Source organism: Mustela putorius, unplaced genomic scaffold, assembly GCF_011764305.1.
Source record: "Mustela putorius furo isolate JIRA1106 unplaced genomic scaffold, ASM1176430v1.1 tig00000592_pilon_pilon_pilon, whole genome shotgun sequence".
Taxonomy (NCBI): Eukaryota; Metazoa; Chordata; class Mammalia; order Carnivora; family Mustelidae; genus Mustela; species Mustela putorius.
This window is the reverse complement of record NW_025421426.1, coordinates 2,500,509-2,522,222: the sequence shown is the minus strand read 5'-3', so window position 1 is coordinate 2,522,222 and position 21,714 is coordinate 2,500,509. Positions and strand designations below refer to the sequence as shown.

The 21,714-nt window shown below is 43.0% G+C and overlaps 1 protein-coding gene across 13 annotated transcripts in view; it reads right to left on the bottom strand.

The window, feature by feature from the left end:
- The window catches only part of BCAS1 (brain enriched myelin associated protein 1), a 93,355-nt gene that overhangs the window by 20,423 nt on the left and 51,218 nt on the right, over positions 1-21,714 (bottom strand). For 5 of the 13 annotated variants that reach the window (XM_045082069.1, XM_045082061.1, XM_045082063.1 and 2 more), the window contains exons 5-9: positions 19,999-20,157; positions 18,991-19,035; positions 16,293-16,427; positions 11,839-12,015; positions 5,568-5,609 (exon numbers count right to left, since the gene is read on the bottom strand). In XM_045082069.1, coding sequence (XP_044938004.1) covers positions 5,568-5,609; positions 11,839-12,015; positions 16,293-16,427; positions 18,991-19,035; positions 19,999-20,157 — 558 coding nt within the window. The remainder of the gene's footprint in view (positions 1-5,567; positions 5,610-11,838; positions 12,016-16,292; positions 16,428-18,990; positions 19,036-19,998; positions 20,158-21,714) is intronic. The other 8 variants (XM_045082060.1, XM_045082066.1, XM_045082068.1 and 5 more) reach the window with 3 other exon arrangements.

Genomic DNA, 21,714 nt, shown 5'->3' with positions numbered 1-21,714 from the left:
TGAGAGCTATTTTTTCCCATGGGCCTGAATTATGAGGAATTATCCAACATGAGCATGCCCACTTTTTAGAAAGGATATTAATAACTACCTCTTACCAGACCTCATGCAAGGTATTTTTAATATATTATCTCAGGGAATAGTTACTGAATTATTAAAGAGTTCAGAGTAATTAACATTATCCCTATTCTAGAGACGAAGAATCTGAATGATTGAATGACTTGGCCTAAGTCATAGCACAGGTAAGTAGCCATTTCTGGGAGGATGGAGTTGTGTATCAGTAACTGAATACTTAATAGTGACTTTACTAGTAATGATATAGAACAACCAGTTTGAGAGTAGGAAGTTCTAGGATTGGTTCAATGGCTCCACAATGTCCTTAAGAACCCGGGCTCCTTCTATCCTTTGGCTATGGGAATGATGGGCTTTCATCCTTTTATTTGTTATCTCATGGATATAAAATAGCTGCCACAGTTCCAGGCATCACATCCTCAACCTAATGTCTTAAAAAAGGAAGGTTGGCCATAGCAAAAGGTTTGTTTCCAATGAAATTCTGTAATTTGATTTCCTACCTCAGCATACATCTCACAGGCCAAAAGCGGTCACATCCTTACTCCCAAACTATTGTTGAAAAAAATGGGATATTTACTTTAGACTAATCATGATACTTTGGGGGGTGTGGTAGTTGCCAACGTTGCCTAAGATCAAGGGAAGAAGGATGGAGAAATAGAGAATAGCCCTTAGGTAGGTAAATGGCCAGAGTCTAACTCATTGAATCTAGGTTCAGAATTATTCTGTCTTTGAAGCAGCAGGTTCCTTTTTTGTATGCAAGAGCCTGGAGGGAAAATTATACAATCATTTTATTGTATAATTGTTGTGTGGCAGTAACTCCAGCAATCAATTTTTTGATTGTCAATGGTTTTCTTGCTGGTCTTTTAAAAATCTGAGTGGTGTCAACTCATAAATCCTAGCCAGAGCCCACTCCTCAAAACACAACTATTTCAGTAGAAAAGGAAAAAGAAAAGGAAAAAAAAAAGCCTGGTGTTGGGGGGACTTCTAGAGACACCCATTAACTTTGAAGTCAGGCCAAGAAATTGGCTTTCAGCAGCCAAGGAAAATCCACTGATTTCCAGTGTGGAAATCCAGAAGTATTTGAGCTGAGTTAGGAGCTGATTTTCATATACAGACATAGAATTTGATTTTTATTTGGATAGTTTTCTGACATCCTTCCAGGCTAGGCTTTTGGAAAAAGTCACTTCCTATTTAGAATATAGAACTATATCTGCACATTTTAATTTTGGGTATGATGGATATAACGAAAATCAGATTTGTGCTATCCTTTAGAATCAAATCCCCCTGGCTTGATTTCAGGAGGGGATATTATACATTGAGTGAAGATGGCTAGTATGTTTAACACAGACAATACAGTAGAGCAAAAGTTTTCACTTTCTTTTGCCTCAAATATTGTACCATATTTGCTCTTGGAATTTGGATTTTACAGTTTTCACTGGAACTGTGAGTTCTGAAAACCAATTTATAGCAAAATAGATTTCCTCCACCTACACTGCCCCCATAACACATAATATTGATATTAACAGTTTTCACTTTGGAATCTTTAAAAGACGCTGTCTGATTTGATTTAGAACATGATTATTTGATTACAAAGACCTAGGAGAGATTTTATTTTTCAATCTAGACACTGTTCTCCCTCATTCTCTTCATGGACTCCCAGTTGTGTGTTGGGGGAACAACCCTCCTTAACCTTAAGCCACGTGACAGGAAAAAGTCGTTTGAGCAGATCTAAGCCAATCCACATGGTCAAGCTCCTTGGCCATATGGAGTTTGGGTATGGGGGTTTGCCGCAGAAGGTATTACTTTCCCAATTGTTCACTCTGGCTTCCTATAAAGGGATCATACATCTGGGCCCACTGCTGGGTGACTTGTTTGGTGAATGTAACATGAGCAGTCATGCCGTAAAGTGGGACTGAGTGGAAGCTCTCCGAGCCATCTCATGGTTCTCCCCAGCCCTCTCCTCTCTCTTGTCACAACAATTGCACATCCTTGTTGAAGGGGATGTTTTTCTCAGTCTAGATCTCGGCAGGAAGGAGCCACTTGGATCAACCAGAGCCAGCCTATGGCTGCCTTATAGCGTGAGTGAGAAAAAGAAGGATCTTTGCTGTTGAAAGCCAATGCGGCGTGGGACCTGGATGTTACCACAACACAGCCTGATAAGAGATGACTCGTAGAGCCTGGGAACCCATGTAAGTCTGGGAAAGAGAACTGACTCCAGGCTGGCCGAGTTTCCACTGGCCCAGTCTCTCCCTTACTCTGGACTGTGTGCTGCGGTGTGAGAAGTAATGTAGCCAGGCCAGGAAGGCTGAGTCACAAGGAAGTCCTACATCAAGACTGATTTGAAAGCAATGCTACTTCCCAGTGAGGAGTGCCAATAAATTAAAACAAATCTAGGTTGGGCTGTTTCCTTTCACTGGCAACTGTGAGGTTACTTACTGAGGTAAACAACAGAAGTACCTTTTTCCTTCAATGTGTAGGTCATTGGTAAGGAAAGATTTTTCCCTCCATGCGTTAGAACATTAACTTAATTAAGCAATGGCCAAAATGTCAGCAGAATGATTCAGTAGTTGTTGTAGGAGGTCTTATTTCTGATAGCACCAAAAGCACATGCTAGAAAAACACTACACTTCTGTGGGTCTCCAAAGCCTTGATTTTCTCTTCGTGAAAAACTTTGAGAAATGTGGAAGTCACTCTGTCTTTTGCTTTTGCATTGGATGATAGATGGGTTATAGAAACTGATGGTAGAGAAATTAAAAAATAAGGAAACCCAACCATATTTTAGCCAGAGGTGCTAACGGACTCTTATAATATGATTACTAACACCTAATGTCCTGCTTGGAGGTTTAGAGTACTATGCATTGTTTTATTCATTAATGCGATCTCTCTTATTTGGGAGGAGGTAATTAAGCTAATTATTTGACACATGCCTTGACTCCATGTGGGCACTGAGTCAGCTGACAGATGTGTAATTTCACAAAATTGTATATATATAATATTATATATGTAATATATAATTATATATGTGTGTGTATGTATATGTGTGTGTGTGTGTGTATATATACATATATATATAAAATCACTGATTGCTGGGAAGCACTTAATCATCTTGTTACAACTCCTATGCCTTAACAGTGACCGCAGGGACGGCAGACTCTTCCTCTCTTCCACTGAGGCAGAAAAGCAGCCATAGGTGATATGCAAATGAATGAGTATGGCTGTGTTCTAATAAAACTTTATTCATAAACACTGAAATGTAACATTTGTGTGTTTTTTTTTTTAAAAACAGATATTCTTATTTTATTTATTTATTTACTGACTTATTTATTTATTTTGAAAGAGCGAGAGTGCATGAGCATGGAAGGGGTGGGGGGGGGGTAGAGGGTGAGGGAGAGAGAGAGAATCCTAAGCAGATTCCACGCCCTGCATGGAGCCCGATGTGGGGCTCCGTCTCACTACCCTGAGGTCATGACCTCAGTTGACATTAAGAGTCAGGGCACTTAGCTGACTGAGCCACCCCAGGTGTCCCAAATTTGTGTAATTTTCATATGCCCTGCAATATTATTCTTCTTTAAATTTTTTTCATCATTCAAAATGTAAAAACCATTTTTAGCTTGTGGGCCACGGGGACACGGACAATGGGCTGGAATTGGCATGTGAGCTGCCGTGTGCTGTGCCCTGAATGAATTCTTCATGTTTCAGGCACTGAGGTATGCACGTTACATCCCTTGTTCATTTAATTCTCATGAGAACCCTAAGGGGTAGGTAATATTGTGGCCATTTAAGAGAGGAGTAAACTGAGGTCGCAGAAGTGGCACAGCCTGGGATGATGGGCCCAGAATCAGTACTTTTAGCCTCATGCCCTCCAACAAACAGGCTCCTATACAATGAAACGTTGGAGCTTCCAAACAGAAAGGTCACTGGTAGGGCTAAGTACTTTAAAGCCATCTTGAGAACGCTTCTTTATTGAGAAAATACTTTGAGAAATACTTGAGAAAATACTCTGCTTTCTTTGGTATCTTTATCAGCTTTTTGTTCTCTTTTGGCATCAGTAATTATAACTCTGGTTCACATTTATGTTTCTGTCCTGAACGTCACATTAGAAAAGGAGATACTTTGTCTGTCAAAGGTGACCTCTGCATGCTAGCATGCGAGCTGCGAGGTGTTCCTCAGTCAGGCAACTGCCCACAAACATCCAAGAACAAGTTTCTCTTCAGAAAACCCAGAACCTCCAAGCTACCTGATGCTTCAGACTTCACCAGAAGCTTTTAAATTTAAAGTTCATGGGAAAAAGACTCAGAGTTCCTGCTTACTGGTTGCTGAAATAGGCTTTGACTCTGTAGAAAAGAGCTGGTAAATTCATGAGAATTTTCGGGAATTATGAAAGACCTGAGCTTTCCTGAGCTATTGAGTTTGAGTCAAAAGAGAGGGGGAGGGGGAAGGAAGGAAGGCCAGGAGGAGAGGAGGAGAGGAAGGCCAGGAAAGAGAGGAAGGAAAGGAAGGAAGAAGGAAAGGCAGGTGAGGGGGGGTGTGGGGGCGGGGAGGAGGGAGGGAAAGAAAACACAACAACAAAAAAGCAGATCTGAAGGTCTTTCTCCTAACAAGAATTATAACACAGCCATTCTGATTTTCATTCCACATCACAGGCAACACTTCTGGAATGTCCTTGGATACTCAACATCGGTGCAAGGCCAGCAATTAAATAAAAATGAAAACACAAGCCCTGCCCAAGGCTAGCAAACGAGAGACACCTAGAAAGAGCCAAACATATTTTACTTTGGCAAAATGATCACGATCAGTTTCTCTCTTAAGGAGCTGTGAACTCACTTGTCCCCGCTCACAAAATTTTCCAAAAAGACTGCACTTCTTTCAGAACCAGAACTGCTGACTCAGGAGGACAAGTTATTCATCTCCCTGCAAGATGTTTTGGAAAACGATTTTTGATGTGCCTCTACCAAGCCATCCCCTTCCAATGTGAACACACGGTATTGAAAGTTTGGACAGTGAGGCTCAAGAGGGCAGCTCTCCTGCCCAAGACCGACAGTCTCAACTCGGAGCTCGGCAAGATGCTCTCATGCTTGACGCCACGACCTGCCCTGGGTACCACCCACAGTTAGTAGAGAATCTGGGTTGCCATGGAAATAGAGGTGAATGAGTAGTGAAGATGGAGGAGCCCAGCGTGCAGCATCCTAGCCCCTTAAGGATGTGTGAGTGTGTTCTTATGTTTGGTAGACTCTTTCAGCCTTTAAATGAGAACAAATGGTAAAGACGCTTGCTCTGATTTTGTGTTTAGTTTGCATGGATTCAAGAGGTGTTACAAATCTTCACCCAGCATCATTTCCCATTGGCCCCTGATCACGTGAAGGGATGAAAGAGTCTACAGCAGATGGGAGACATTGGCGCATGCAAGAACACGGGCCCCAGAGCTGGAATGCCCCATGCATGGTCCAGCATGCAGAAGATGAGCACAGAATGGTTCTGCCATTTAACGCATCACTTACATTCTCCTCTGCACCTGCGGGGACTGAGTCCTCTTTAACTGACTAAAGGGGAGATAAAAACAAAAGTAAGAGTCAGAATGTTACCCCCCCAAAAAGGAGAGTTAGTTGGGCTCGCAGGTCTCCAGTGCCATTCTTGGCCATGGAATTTCTTACACATACCTGGTTCCAAAGCGAACTTGAAGGAGGCTTATGGGAAAGTAAATGGTATAGCAAGATAATATAAATAGTTCTGTATTTTTTAACATGCAACGAAGGGAAAATAAATGCCCACATGCAGCCCAGGACACAAACGGAGTGAGGAGAAGGGGCTGCTACAGAAAACACAAACCACAGTCTGGGCTGTGGGTCAGCGAAGCGTTTGCCCTAACATTCTCTAGTTGCTGAGAAAAAGAGGAAAAGGATCGATCACACAGGCCACTGTCACTGGTAGGTAAAAGCGAATGAGCTGCTCAGGAAAATTCTGGCATAAAGTCCAGAGAAGTCCATCTGTGGTACTCATAGAGCAAATAGGCACCCAGGTCATGAGCTGGGTCTTCAGCCTTATCCCAACCACAGCACAGTGGCCTGCATCAGAAGCTGCTTCCTACATCAGCCGTCCATATGGGTCAATGTCATCATGACCAAGATCAATCTGGTTAAAACCCTCCTCTGGAGGCTCAGAGAGCTGGGGGTCCAATACACCCAACTTCAAACACTGTTCCTCCCTACAGTAATCCTGGCATTCACAGTCCTGCCTCAGATTAGGAGAGCAACTGGCCCAATGCTATCAAAGGTCAATGCCACCGCCATCACATCAGTCTGCTGAGCTTCAACCTTGGAGCTCATCATTGCGGTTGTTCTTAAATCTGGTGGGGGAGGGGTGGTGTTTATAGACCACTTTGAGACTCAACTCACTTTACAGATCTGGACTCTCATCCCAGAAAAATAAATACAAACAAAATATTTTGCAAATAATTTTAGGGTGTCCAGAGACCATCTCTTGGATTCCAGTCTAGGAGCTCTTTTTTATATTCATTCTGTTCCAAGCCCTGTGTTTGTTGTCACCTTTAAAACATGCAGGAGGAGGGAAGAAAGGAATCAACATTCACGGCTTGTATACCCGTAGAGACATTGTATATGCAGGTGCTTCGTAGACCTCCTCTCACTGAAAGTGGCCCAAAGCGGTAAGGATGGTGATCCTTGTTTATTTAGGGAGAAATGGAGATACAGAGAGCTAAAGTCCCTTGTTCAGGGTGGTGCAGCCAGAAAGTGGTGGAGATGGTTCTGAGAGCCAAGATTTCCCCCTGCTGTGATGATTTCAAGGGTCAGAAACACACCTTTTAATAATAGTGTGAGCTTCTCTCTCCACGACCAGACTTGCTTTCTCTCTAGATGAGATTTGCAGCTTGGACTACTCATCAGCAGTATCTCCGTTGAACTCATTCTCTGAGCCAAGTCTGGATCTCACATGTCATGTGTTCCAGCACCCAGCGTGGTTTCCACACTCAACCCACAATGACAAACGAAGGCCTCGGGCAGCTTCTGCCTTTTCTCCTATGTTTCCCAGCTAGTAGAAAGCCTACAAGCAGAGGAGGAGAGGCACCCGGGAGCAGTCTGACAGGTCCTGGGTGATAGATAAGCTCTTAGATAGAAGGCGGAGGATCGATGGTTCCACATAGGAAATATGCCCGGGAAGGAAATCTCAGAGACTAGAATGAAACTTGCACAGCTCACTTCAAAGGAGACCAGAGAGGACTGTCAAGTGCAAGCCCCACCTCAGCAGACCGAAAGGTGTTTATTGGGTTCTCAAATCTCCAGCCAGAAGAACCTACTCAGGCGTGAGGTTAATCAGGAAACACCGAGACAGCAGGATTCCCATTCAAATCTCAAAACCAGAAACTTCTGATCTTCTTTGGTGCACCGGCCACCTGGCTGTTCCCCGCTCAGTCTACAAACTGTCCAGCCTCATTCGTGATAACAACAGAAAACCCAGTTTGAAACTGAAGGGTCCCGTCTGGGCGTCTATATTGCTGAGAATGAGGACCCCAGCAGAGCCCCTGAAACGCACCAGTCTCAACTTGCACAGCCAGTGTTCCCGTCCTTTGAAGAGCACACTCAAAAAAGAATGTTTCTTTAAAATACTGTCACATGGTAGCACTTAAGCCAACAGACATCCTGTTGCTCGTGGGTCTTCTGGAAGCATCATTTGATCATGTGACAGCTGTTCTGCATTCACTGATTTCACAGTGGCCCTAAGACCTTTCCTCAAGCCTAAACATTTCAGCCCGCCTTTCAAGTGCTTCCAGAATGGTCCGGCCATATGACAGACTTTCTTAACCAGGATTCTCAGGGATTTCTAAGATCAAATATAGGAATCTGTACTTGAAACAGATGATTCGGGAAGAGTTTTTAAGTTCTCTTAGTCTGTTTTGCCCTATACTGACTGCTGCCTTTTTTCAGACACGCATAGCCTTGTGTAACTTGCTCCCCACACATGAACACTGGATTCCAACATCCTTGTCCTGAAACGGGGCTCGTCACTTCGCATTCATTTTTCCACTCCATCCTCCCAGCTGTCACAAAAGGTGGCTGTCACTGTCCACTTCCCGAACTGAGGAACGCAAGGCTTGGAGGATTTAAGTGACCCGACCACAACCAAGCAGCCAGGGGCTGTCAGAGCTGAGAGCGGATGGCGTGTCTCCTGGGCTTCCGCATGCCCGCTGTTTCCCACGGCATCACGTGTGTCCTCCAAGGGAAAGCAGGCAAGACACTACTATGAAGACAGTCCAGACGTATCATTTACAAGTTGTGGGCGCGTCCATGCACGCGTACACACCTGCGCGTACAGGCGTGTGTATCTCCCCTGTTCCTTCCAACAGGCTTCAGGTGTTTCGATAGTGGGATAAGTGAGTCTCAGACTCGTTTTGTACCTCGGGTGCTGTTGGCGCCAGACGCCACACATGGATATTTAGATCCAAACCCGCAACTGTTCACACCTAAAGAAACGATAAAACTGTTCGCTGAGCACGTACTACGTCTGAGGGTCTCTTGTTACAGTTAGTGGACTGGCATAACAGCGCGGCGGGAGAAACGGGTCCCTAGTTACACAAAAGAAAACAGAGGCTTCCGGGGGTTCCGAAATTTGTCCAAGGCTATGCAGTCTGATCTTTCTGATTCTGTCTGCTATGCAAGACCTGCCGCACACCAGAATTTTCTGAGATCATCTGTTCCAACCCTTTGTTTCAACAGATGAAGAAAAAGGAACTCAGTCAGGTTGAGTAACTTTTGTGAGGCCACAGAGCAAACGGTACTCCCAAAGAACCCAGAACAATAAGGGAAACATGTAGGTGGTCTAGGTACCCGGATTTTAAACACTTTAAGGCAAATATACCATCATTTAAAATTAATTTTCTCAAAGGTTATTTGTGTTATTTTTGTTTTATAATAAGAACGACTTCAGCCATCAAGACAATAAATGACAATAACTTATCATTTCCCATCCATAGCACATTAGGGGGGACATTTTGTTTCTGATGTTCACATTGTAGATGTATACACACCAAAGTCCGTTTGTTTCAAAGCTTCCCAGTCAAAAGAGGAGAAGAAAGCGAGCTTGGGTTAGTGGAAAAATCAAAATTTTCTAGCATTTTTCTTTTTCTTCCCCAAATTTTTACAACAGTGATTTTATAACCAAAGCGTATCTAATTTAAGGAAAAGAAAACGAAGGTCTTTTGTTTTCCACTAGCACGTGAATCCCCCCCCTCCCCAAGAATGTAAGCGACAGAAGGGCAGCGATCTGGTCACTGCTCTTTCTTCCACGCATTAGCACAAAGCATTTGGCGCAAAAAAAACTGCACACAAAGGAGACTGAAAATATTCTTGTACAAGTGAATCATCCCTATCTTACTTCCACAGAGAGCGGTTCTTTCTGATTGGGTGGGAGAAGGAAAAGCAAGATTTACGAGTGATTTGGGTTTTCGCTTCTCTTCATTATTTTTATAATTGATTAAAGAAATAAAGCCAGATAACAGTGAAAAAGAAAAAAAAAACAGCGAGACTGAACTCTGTGAAATCAGTCCATTAGGAGAAGAACGTCAGGGTTCTTGTCTTTTTTTTCTCCATGGAAATAGCTTGAATTTCAAAGAGGAACGAATACATGCCTTATAGACCCCAAAGATAAGGGCAGGTGCGGTATTTGAGGCAGAGTGGCTTAGAAGCTTCCCCAGACTGGAGGGCATGGAGAAATGAAGACATGACCCCTGTGAGCAGTTAGGGTGGCCGCACTGCTCAGCACAAAAGAGACAAGTGACAAAGGTCGGAAGGCCCATCCGTTGGCCACTTTTTGTACAGTGTTAGGGGTTTTGCAGGAATGATTTCATCGACTCTTCATTGCTAGGATGAGGTGCTATTATTACCTATATTTTACAAATGAGGAAATCGAGGCAGTTCTTCAAGGCTCACTGTCCAACGCCCAATTTTGAAACCTTCCCTAAGCGTTCCTCGAACTTGAGTCATTTGCCAGCCTCTGATAAGGTTTTGGCCACATTCCGCGTACCATCTGTGGCCGCTACAGGTACGCTGCTCTGATTTCACGGCTGGAGGGACAGCCCTCGGCCCCCAACTCTCGGCTTCTGCTACAGAGTGAATGCTGAGACCACACCTCTGCTGTCTGCTCCAAGGCAACGACCGAGCACGGCAGGGTACTGGGCCCTTCTTACACAACACGGGACCCCTGTGGCCAAGCTCTGCTCTGGGATTCGCCATTGGCCCAGCACCACCCCGAGTCTGTGGCTTTCCCAACCTTCTCCTTCCTTCGCTGTCTCCCTTCTGCCGTGTCAGCCCCCCGCTGTGGTCTGAGGCCTCTCTCTACCTCCTCCTGTCCCTCCCCCTTATCCTTCAGGGTGTTTTCCTCCAATAAATCTATTGCACATCAATTCTGTTGCGTGTCCCTCCTCGGAGGATCCGAATTTATGATACACACTAAAGATCAGTAACATTATTCCTTTTAATTGGATTACTTCTTAAACTATTCCTTTTAATTGGATTACTTTTTAAACTAAATATAGACTCACCTTGGGCAAAATATATATTAAATCTTGAGTTTAATGAGCTTTAGCTCAGTTTTTCCTCAAGCATTTTAAATATATATCATTTTTAAAATAAATGATGTTTGAATGTGGGTTGCCTAGTCATCTTCCTGGCTGCCAATATGCACACACGATTCACTTGGGAAATTTCCCCTACATTATATTGCTGATAGAAAGTTTTTAAAAATAAGTAATTGGTGGTTGGGAAGGAAAGAGGATTCGGACAGAATGCCAAATGACATCACCCAAAGTTTTCATTAAGTACTGGAGATTGTGTTTTGGGCAGAGCCCAGAAGGAAGATCTCTGTACGACAGAAAGCCAACAGAAAAGGGTTCCAGAAATCCAGCTGGATTCTGGACCAAAGAATAAAGTGAACACTGTAGCAGTGTCTATATTTCCGGCCTGCCTTGCACTGCGTGCTAAGTGGCATGGGTGTTTTGATGAAATTCCCAATTTGATTTGTTTTTCAGCTCTATGACTTATATTCCCCTCTCTCACCCACGACGTCTTGCTCATCTTTTGGCCACATTTAAAAGAGGCAAGAGTCTGAACATGTGCGGCAGCTGGGGTGTCTCAGCAATGATGATCAAGGGCTAGCTCGCAGGCTGACCCAGCCCCGCCGCCGCACCGCGGTCCCTTGTGAGCCGCCAGAATTCTAGAGGGAAGGAAATGAGACACTGTTCGGAGTGCTCCTATCACAGAGCGCAGTGTGTGCCCGCCCTGGTGGTGAATGGTAGACACCTCCGTTTTCCAAAAGCAGAGTGAGCTTTAGTGGTTCATAATGACTGATTCTATCTTGCTGGGGGAAAGAGAGAGGCACCCAGAGGTGGTTCAGCTCGCTGGTGGGGACAGTGGTCAGAGGAATCCAGGAGAAAGCCAGAGGAAAGCCATGTTGGAAAGAAAATCACGAAATACCACCACTGTCTGTCATGGACCGAGGACACTCCAAGAATGAAAAAAATCGAACTTGTTTATTTCCTTGTCTTTCCCATGAAACACATGCTTCTCACACCCTAGACCCTCATTCTTCCCAGGAGTAAATTACAAGGTTTCAGCTCAATGGCTAGTTGAGTCATTTGGGGGAAAAAAAACAAAAACAAAAAAACTCTGTACTTGGTGAGCCCACAGGTGACCCCAAATGAAATAATTTCTCTAGTCACCCTAGCCCCAACTCTACTTCACAAATCTTGAAAATGGGACTTACCTTTTTCCAGAATAGTTTGCCCAGAGGCAGAGAGCTGGGTCCCCCCTTTCCCTTGGCAGTTTCCTTTGCAGTATCGGGGGATGGAGGGTTCTTAGCTGCCTCTCTGGTCTCCTGGGAGATAAAGTTTGCTTTGTCTGACTTGACATCAGATGAAGTGGTAGGTGACTTTTCAGCACCCTAGAGAGTTAAAAAAAAATTAAAATGACCTCTGGATTTCAAAAGTGTGAGATCTCTTTTTTAATAAGCCCAGGCTGGGATTACACGTTAATTTTCTTTATCATTTTCTGTCCTTGCAAAGATTCTATATGAACGCGGATTTGTGTTAAAATTTTGGGAAAAGTCAAGATAGTTTCCTTTTGCAAAAGAATACATTACGTTATATAAGTCATTAGGAATCAAGGTGCTGGTAAGAGGCATTTTCCTGTGAGAAAGTTAGTTTATACTGAGGCCACTGGTCTTCAAATGGTTTTGATGATGTTCCCATCAGTGAAAACAGTTTGAATATGTACCTCCAATATGTGTGCACTTGCTTATATTATACATATACTATTTGATGAATTCAATTGTGAAGTTGAAAGAGGTTAAAATAAATGTAAGGGACATTGTCACCAACTTTTAACTTTGATTTAATAATCACAATCAAAGATACCAGTGCCAGGCACTGTTCTAAATGACTGAATGTTCTAACAATAGTTCTATGAGGAAGGAACTGATTATTACGTTCATTTTACAGAGAAGGAAATTTTGGTCCCAGATGGTTAAAAAACTTTCCCACCACTACACTAATAAGGGGTCAGAGTTGACATCAAAATCCGGGGACTCTGACATCCAAACCCAAGCTCTTACCCCCTCCTCTATACTACACCACCTCCAACAAACCAAAGTCCCCCACTCCTTGTGCTACTGAACCCATCCAGGGAGAAAATATCTAAAAAAGTTTCAACTGGGAAAGTGATAATGACAAAAAGGCTGAGAAACACATCTACACTCATCAGTTTCATTGGGGAACGGGCCATCCTCTTTGCGCTGGGAAAATACCCAGAGACTCTTAAAAAAACATTGCAAAGAGATAACTGCATTATATATAGAATAATATAACTGTAATATATTAGTGTAATTGTTTGTCAAATATGTATCTTCCTGCCCAGATCATGAGCTTTGAGGGTAAGAGCCATTGCCTTGGACGCCATTACATCCGTAGCTCCCATCAGGCCCAGGGTGTGCCACAAAATAGGTATTAAATAAATAACTAAATAATTGTATGGAAAGGACCAGAGAGAAATGCCTACACAGGATCCTGCCATGCTGTTGCTGCCCACCCTCCCCCTCCTTAGTGGGCTCTGGAGCCACAGACCACCTGCAGGCTTTCCTCCCTGCCACCCAGCTCTCCACTTCCCAAAGAAGTGCCCCAGGTGCAGTTCTGCCAGCTGAATATTAATACTCTCTGTCTGCACTGTGGAAGAGATCACAAAAACTTGGTATTTTCTGGAGTCAATCTCATGGGTAGCGTTGCCTGATTTAGCCAATACTCTCAATAATAAGAAGATAAGATAACCCTGATAATTTGAATTTCAGATCAACGAAGAATAATTTTGAAGCGTAAGAGTAAATATCCCTAGGATTTCCTGGGACATATTTATATTTATACTAAAAAATTATTTGCTATTTATCTGAAATCTGAATTTAAGGGAGTGTCTGTATTTTAACTGGCAACATTACCCATGAAATTCTAACATACTAGATTTGGAGATTGCGTATCAAATGACCTTACCTTCTTCCCTAGTAAGTGTTCATCTTGTTTCACACTTGGGCATGGGAGAGGGGAGCGGTTAGTTAGAGGTAAACATGACACCGAGGAGTGGAAAACAATGAATGTGGGGCAGAGCTCAGGATTCACACAAGCCACCTACTAATATTTTAGAAGCCCTACAGAGAGGGTGGGCAACAAGAAAACATGAGTGGGGAAATGAGCATTTCTGGGTATGGCCGGGAAAATAAATAAATAAATAAATAAATAAATAATCCTAAAACAATGCCTTGCCTTGTGTGCATGTTGTCATGTTCAGTGTTTGAAGAACATGTGAAAAAGTTTGATTCTGAAGCATAGCATGTGATTAAGCCAAGAGAAAAAGATCCAAATCCAGCAAAGAAAAGCTGACACTCTATTTATAACAAGAAGCTTATTTCACTTATTAATTCCAGGACTCCCTATTCTTTTATACTAAGAAAAAAATTTTTTAAAGAAAACTTTCTTTTCATAGGAAGAAAAATGAAGATAAAGAGTTGGAATCTAGGAGTTGATCCCAATGGGTCCTCAGTGTATTTTTTTTCTTCTTGAATTGCAAAACCAGAAGATGATGTTTTTATCCCTGAATTTGCTTGGATTTCCTCTTTTCTTTCCTAGGTTACAATGAAATTGAGAAGGAGACATACACCTCCTCTAACCATGCAACTGTCTGTCTGGTCCGTGTTAATGGCCCTGTTTTCCTATCTTTTTGGATGACAGAATCATAAAGTGAAGAAAAAGGAGGTAAAAGCCAAGAAGCGCTAGCAAACTGCTGCACACCTGAGAACATCTGGGAATTATCTCCTTACTTTACATAAAAAGGCAAAACCTTACAGTCCAGAAAGGGGCATCTCTTCTCCTTCCCAGTATTTCCCCTGAATCCTAACTTTGCCCAAAATGCAACTCAGTGCCAGGATGTGAAGCCAGTGATCTGGGGAGAACTTAAGAATACAGAACATGGGGGCGCCTGCGTGGCTCAGAGTTGAGCCTTTGCCTTCGGCTCAGGTCATGATCTCAGGGTCCTAGGATCGAGCCCCCCATCGGGCTCTCTGCTCAGCCAGGAGCCTGCCTCCTTCTCTCTCTCTGCCTACTTGTGATCTCTGCCTGTCAAATAAATAAATAAATAAATCTATCTTAAAAAAATAAAAGAATACAGAAATTGGCTGGCCCCCTTTTTGTGGAGGAAAGTGATTCTGGAGGCATGAAACTTAGCTGTGCATAAGATGAATGCCACCGGAAATGCAGGTACAAAAGGGAAGGTCGTACATTGTAAACTTTCAAGACCCCCCGACTCGCAGAAGCTCCAAGTGCATTTCTCTGCATGAGGTCCATGACACACTTACATGACACTGTTACCGAATGGTCTCCCACGTACAGTAGCACCACGTTTTAACCCCAACCACCCCCTCAAGGCAATCTCTTTCCCTCCACCCCTGCTGTCTTTACAAAACAAAATCAGCCTGTATGGAAATTCAAGAGTGGCTTCATAACACAGTTTGCTTATGCAACTATAGATTCAGCCAGGAGATCTTTCTATGGAGTTTTTACTTGCCTACACAATCTTGGGGCTGTGACATCCTGCTGGGGAAGGTTCCCCCCACCACCCCTTAAGTTCATTCAACTTAGTGGAGAATGGTGGATATTTCAAACAAATGACCAAGGATGCTGGCCCAATTCAAGGATCTTAACTGCTGGTTTCAGACAAACCTTGGTGTCTTCTTAGCCATTCAAAGAGAGAAAACTCCACAGCTGACTTCTATGTTGTCCTCACTTCCCAAGGGCATGGGGATAGAAACTGCTCTGCCTTCATTCATTGTTTTCTTGTGCTTGGGTTTTTTTCTGGGATCAGTATGAGCTTAGTTAAGACTGAGAGTGAGTGGAACAGACCACAGAAAGATAAGATGGTTTTCTTGAGGTTAGAAGCGTATTTCCCAAAGTGTAGGAAGCATACCATTGGTGGTATCACATACAACTTTAGGTTGTGCTGAGATAAAACATTTTAAAAAAACCCATTAAAATGGAGAAAATACATTCCCCCCCCCCCCAATTCTCATCTAATCTTTTTAAGAACACTCAGGGGGAAAAGCTTAGTCTGGTCTTGGTACATCTTTAACATTTTTCTATTGCTGGCAAATTGCATTTTAATAAGGCTAGAAAGGCATTAGATTTGGAGCTTGACACAAACAAGGTAGCTAGAATACATTTTTTGTGTGTGTGTGAGCCATATTCATGGTTAACTCTTTATGCAAAATGACTCGAGTTTTCCACATATCCGGTAATATAAAGTTTTCTTTAAATAGGAAATGAGTCCTTTTTAATATAAAAAGATCAACCAAATAATACTACATCTGACAAAAATGATGAAGATGGTATGCATGCTTCAGACATTTGAGAAACACTGAGTTAGAAGGATAATTTCAGAACCCTGGTCCACACTAGGAAGAAACTAGTCAGATGTTTATGAATAATTACGGAGACTTAAAAGAATCATTGAAATTTGATTGACACCATTTTTAATTCCCATGCATGATCTCAATCACACCAGGCTGTCTTCCCCAAAGTAGTGCTGGAGGGACCCAGCACAGCCACGTGTACATATGGTGAAGACCAGGGTTCTTCTTCTTCTTTTTTTATTTTTTTTTCCTTTCTAATTTAACAAGATACAGACCTTATGCCTAAAGAATTTTCTAAATGCGAATCCTAGCCGGGGGCTATGCAGGTGCTTTTTCTTGGCGCCTTTAGCTTGGTTCTCACAGGTCTTCTGTCCTGGTTGGCCATCACAGACACTTTCTGCTTTGGATGCCTTTTGGGCAACAGCAGTCACAGCTTAGAACTTTGTTTTTAAACAAAAATCCTTCTTTATTCCCCTGTCGTTTTTAAGTGCACTAAAACACTTTCACAATTAACTGCCACTTTCACAATCACCCCATCCCCCAACCATAACGTTCACATCACGTGAATGTTTATCTTTTTTAAACTTTCAAAGACAATTTACTACCTGGTAAATTCCAAGACCATTTCCAGTACATGATTTTCAACAGGGCAGCCTATTTAAATGACCCAGATTAACGCAAGTCTATTTGCTAAAGACAAAGACAGGACATTAAGCTTGATCCGTATGACATAAAATATTCAGATAAAAAAAGATAATTCTGCCCCTACTTGATAGTTTTAAAGATCTAAATACTCTTGTCACACGGGAAAGGAAAAGATACATGAAAACAATTTATTTTTGCATCCTGGAGTCAAAGCAAACACTGTTAACAGTGGCTTCCTTTCTCCAACCCATCTTTTATTCAGTATTAGAAACTTCAGGGAAGCTGTATCATCTGCAAAAATTTCAACTGACTTCTAGATGGATAGATCTCCCAGGCAAGAGAAGCGTCTACTGTGCTGTGCGCCAGTCCGCTGGGCCAAAGTCGGGGGAGACTGGAGCTGAAACAGCCCAGCCACAACCATTCAGAATTGTCGACTCAAGTTACAAATGGTGGGGGATTTTGCATGGAGCATGGAGTGTGTTCAAAATGGTCTGGGCCAGGGGCACCTGGGTGGCTCAGTGGGTTAAGCCTCTGTCTTCGGCTCAGGTCATGATTTCAGGGTCCTGGGATCAAGCCCACATCGGGCTCTCTGCTCAGCGGGGAGCCTGCTTCCCCCTCTCTTTGTGCCTGCCTCTCTGCCTACCTGTGATCTCTCTCTCTGTCAAAGAAATCTTTAAAAATAAAAATTGTCTGGGCCAATGGGAAGATGGACCAACAGTGTATATGTTTCGAAAGCAAGAATCCAAGAACTTTGGTAGAAAGAATGTTAAAAATGCAGGTTTGTGGAAAGAGGTTGGTTTGTGTATTAGACAACCTACATTCACAAAACCCTCTTCTGAGACTCAGCTCCACTGGCAGTGACCCTGACCTCTCTGGGCAGGGTAGTGAGATCTTATCAGCTAGGTTCGTGCAGTTGGGACCACATTCTGGGGGGTGGAGCGAGGAGTTTTGGTGCATGAACAGCTAAGAGAATGAGCGCATCAGGTCACTTGGGAAGCCACACAACACACCCACATACCCCACTGTTTATAGCCTAGTGTGCTGACTGTGTGACTTCAAACAATGTAAGACACAGAATCAAAAGAGAAACATTTGGATCCAACTATTCATTGAACTTGACCCCAGCTGCCTTATAGCAAATGACTACATTTATAGGAAAAAGCATGTAGATGAGTCAGATAAAAATTTTTTTTTTCAAATGGAAGAAGAACATTCTAGAAGAAGCAACTGATACACTACAAATGTCATCATGATGTCCAATACATCTAGCAGTGATTATAGAAAAAGTGATCACCTACATTTGAACAGAGTTCCACAGTTTGCCAGGCATTGCCACACTTTCCTTCAAAGCTGGGGTTGGAGACAGAATTTATTGTCCCAATTTTGCAGATGTTGGATTCACATAGGTTCGGATCACGTCACACAGCTACCACATAGCAGGCCTGGAGCTCAAACGCAGGTCTTAAGACAAATTCTAGGATCCTTTTTGCAACCTGGCCCCTTCAAATATTGGTAACAGATGTATTGGGCTGGCCCGGCCATTTACTGGGTCCCGGCGTCTCTCAAAGACCCTCAGTTATCAAAAGAAGGATGCAAGACATTTATCTGTCACCAAATTAAACTTTCCTCACGATTCCCGTGAAAGTTAAACCATGTGTTCCATTAGGGATAATCAGTTCTGTCAAGGTTAAAGGAAAACATCTCTAGAAAGTAGTTGTTCCAAATAAAATTTATTTTGAAGGGAATTGGTTGGATGGCTAGGATGACAGTGAAAAAATTCAGGCTCTCTAGGGCATCCTAACTCTAAACATTCCTTCCCTTGGCAAGCATCCAGTGGGGACTATTTGATTTCACCAACAATTGTTTTTGTGGAGGAGATTTATTTTTTCCAAATTACATGAAAAACATGGAACATGTTTTTTAAAAGTCAAAAATAGAGCAGTTTACTTCTACTTTAAATTGTAATTCACCTCGTCCTCATTTCCAGTAGCTAATTTGTGCTATATTCCTATATTCCCTGGGTCTCGCCATGCACAATTAAAAAGACCAACATGATATGTGGTTGTTAGTATTTTGTTCTTATTTTATATAAGAAATTGGTGATTGTGTCATTATTTATCCAGAGTTAGCAAATATTTCAAGCTTTCCACTAAAATTTTCATAAAAATACCGCTGATACTAATCAAACACTTTAAAGACAATCTAACAGCACTATGACATTGCTGAACACATACACACACACAAACTTCAAGAAACCAAGCAGCAGACACAAATCCAAACCCAATTCCATGCACAAATCCAAACAGGAACACACTTCAAACTACCTACCGTGTCTTCCAGATCTTTTTTTGTTTCAGTTTTGCTAGGTGAAACCTTAAAAGTTTAAGAAAACCAAGTATTAAAAATCATAGCTATCTTTTTAGGGTGATTTGATTTCATAGAGACATTGTTTCTAAAAACCCTAAGGGGTTGCTGCTGTTCAGTCTGCAGGTAACGAATGTAATGAGAAGTCCTTTTCAGTACAAAAGCGTTCTACCAAGTTTGGTAGACAGCCATGGACTTCTGGATAATTTCTAGATATAAAAAAGTTTTTTTTAAAAAGTCAGGTTTTATGATGAAATACATCAGACCTTATACATTCACCAAGAGCTTGACCACCTTTCAAATTGTCTCCTGGAAGGCCAGAGACTTTCCATCACTTCTACCACTGATCCAAGCAAAGGCACAACACTTGGGTATTTGTGGCATGTTCTGTTGACTGATTTTTACTTTTTTGAGGCTAGTCTTGAGCTTTGGAAAGAACCCAAACACACTTGGAGCTGTCCATTTGATTATGCATTCATTGATTCATTGATTCATTCAGCCCTTTCACAGGTCTGGCATGGACCAGGCCATGGCTGCCTTGAGGAGTCAGAGACAAGCAAGCGTTACAGGACATGGGCCCCTGCCTCTAGATAGGAATCGATTTCTCCAGTTTTATTTGCTATCTGAATGGCAAAACTGCTTTGATAGGTCAACAGCTCAAGGACCTTTTTCTTTATGTTTATGTTCAATGACCATAAGACATGGGACCACAGGAGAGTTGTGTTGCAACATAACTCACATAGCTCAGGCACCTGCTGTTTACACCACAGTTCCCAGCTCTAAGGGCTCCATCACTGAAAGCTCCATGTGACCCAATTCCCTTGCAAAGCACGTCCCGTCCCTGTTCTCCAATGTTCCAGCCGCACCATCATGATCCCCCCCCCCAATACAATAGCAAATATATATTATTCTTGGAATTAACACAACTTTGGAGCAATCGGATTGAGGAAAGAAAGGGCAGCAACCACTCACCAGAGTTTTAAGGAAGCTCATGATGGAATTATTATTCTCGGTTGTATTTGTGGTCTGGGGGTCCTCCTTTGCAGTCTCCAGTTCTTCCGGGTTCCTGGGGACAGAGCAGCTCCCGGTGGGGACCTCTTGTCCTTCTATCCCCTTGTTGTCCCCTATGTCCTAGGTGTAAAAGAAGAGTTTTCCCCGTCGTCACTGGTTGAATGTGGACTCTCACAGTGATAATTTTTGCTTCACACCCCTTTCTCCCTGACCCCCTAATTCCAGCCATACTTCTTCTGCCCACGGGTGTGCAGAACAATCAGGAGCTTATGAGAGTCCCTCTTCCTTCCCCTCCTCTGCTTTCTAACATATGCAGCATTTGCAGTCAGTTGGAGAGACATTGTTTGGAGCCAGAGGGTAACAAACATAGCAGTGCACGTTGCCTCCTGAACAAAACCCCTTTTCTCCCAATTCTACAAAGACGTTGTGTATGATGCCAATATCTCTCAACTTTATGGTCACCTAGTCCAATGATCTGCACATTATCCTCAGAGATGCCTCCATCTGACTTCCACAATCCCCAAGGTATGAATCATATCAACTTTTTAAAAGTACTTTTAAAAAAAAAAAGATTTTATTTATTTATTTGACAGAAAGAGATCATAAGTAGGCAGAGAGGCAGGCAGAGAGAGAGGAGGAAGCAGGCTCCCTGCTGAGCAGAGAGCCCGATGTGGGGCTCGATCCCAGGACCCTGAGATCATGACCTGAGCCGAAGGCAGAGGCTTTAACCCACTGAGCCACCCAGGCACCCCTTATTGACCCATTTTAAAGAGAGACAGAGAGAGCGCAAGCAAGGGGGAGGAGCAGAGGGAGAATCTCAAGTAGACTGCACACTCAGTCACTCAGCGCAGCACCCGATGTGGGGCTCGATCTCACCACTCCACGATCATGACCTGAGCTGCAATCAAGAGTTGGATGGTCAACTGACTGAGCTGCCCAGATGTCCCTGAAAGTATGATGTTTTAAAATAATAACTCTGTTTTGGGGATCTGGGAGTTTATCGGTACGAGGGATACGATACAGGACCCGATTTTTTTCTTCTGACCCAGGCAGGAGGGGAGGAAGCATTCCAAACCTGTACTCCGTTCCACATCTCTATGCTCATGACCCTGGGCTAAGCCAGGTTACTTCAAACCCATCCATTCTTCACTGACGTCTTTCTGAGCCTTGCCATCCACAGCATCTATGTATTCCCTCCTCTGAGTTTCCATACCCCTGTTCTCGGTGCTCATTTGGCATGTGGGTTATAGTTACGAGACTAGCCTAATGCCAGAGGCCAGGCCAGAATTGTCTGCATTAAAAATGGGGCTTTTGTGGAAGGGCTATAAAAATACAAACACCCGTTTTGATGAATATTTGAAAAGGTAATAATGACACACGTATCCCTAGGGTTCCCTCAGCCCTAGCACTCTTTCCAAAGGGAGAGCTGCTGCTCATGAAATGTCTCATAAAGGTCTGGAACTTTGTAAAACTAAAAGCAGCTAAGAGACATGGCCTTAAAAATCTTGTTATGTTTTCTAGCAAATTCCAGGCAAAAACTGTTTGTGTTGGAGGAGATGCTCTTTTAATAAACAGAGGGTTTACCTCCCTTCAGCTCAGGTCATGATCTCAGGGTCCTGGGATCAAGCCCTGCATCGTGCTCTCTGCTCAGCGGGGAGTCTGCTTCTCCCTCTCCCT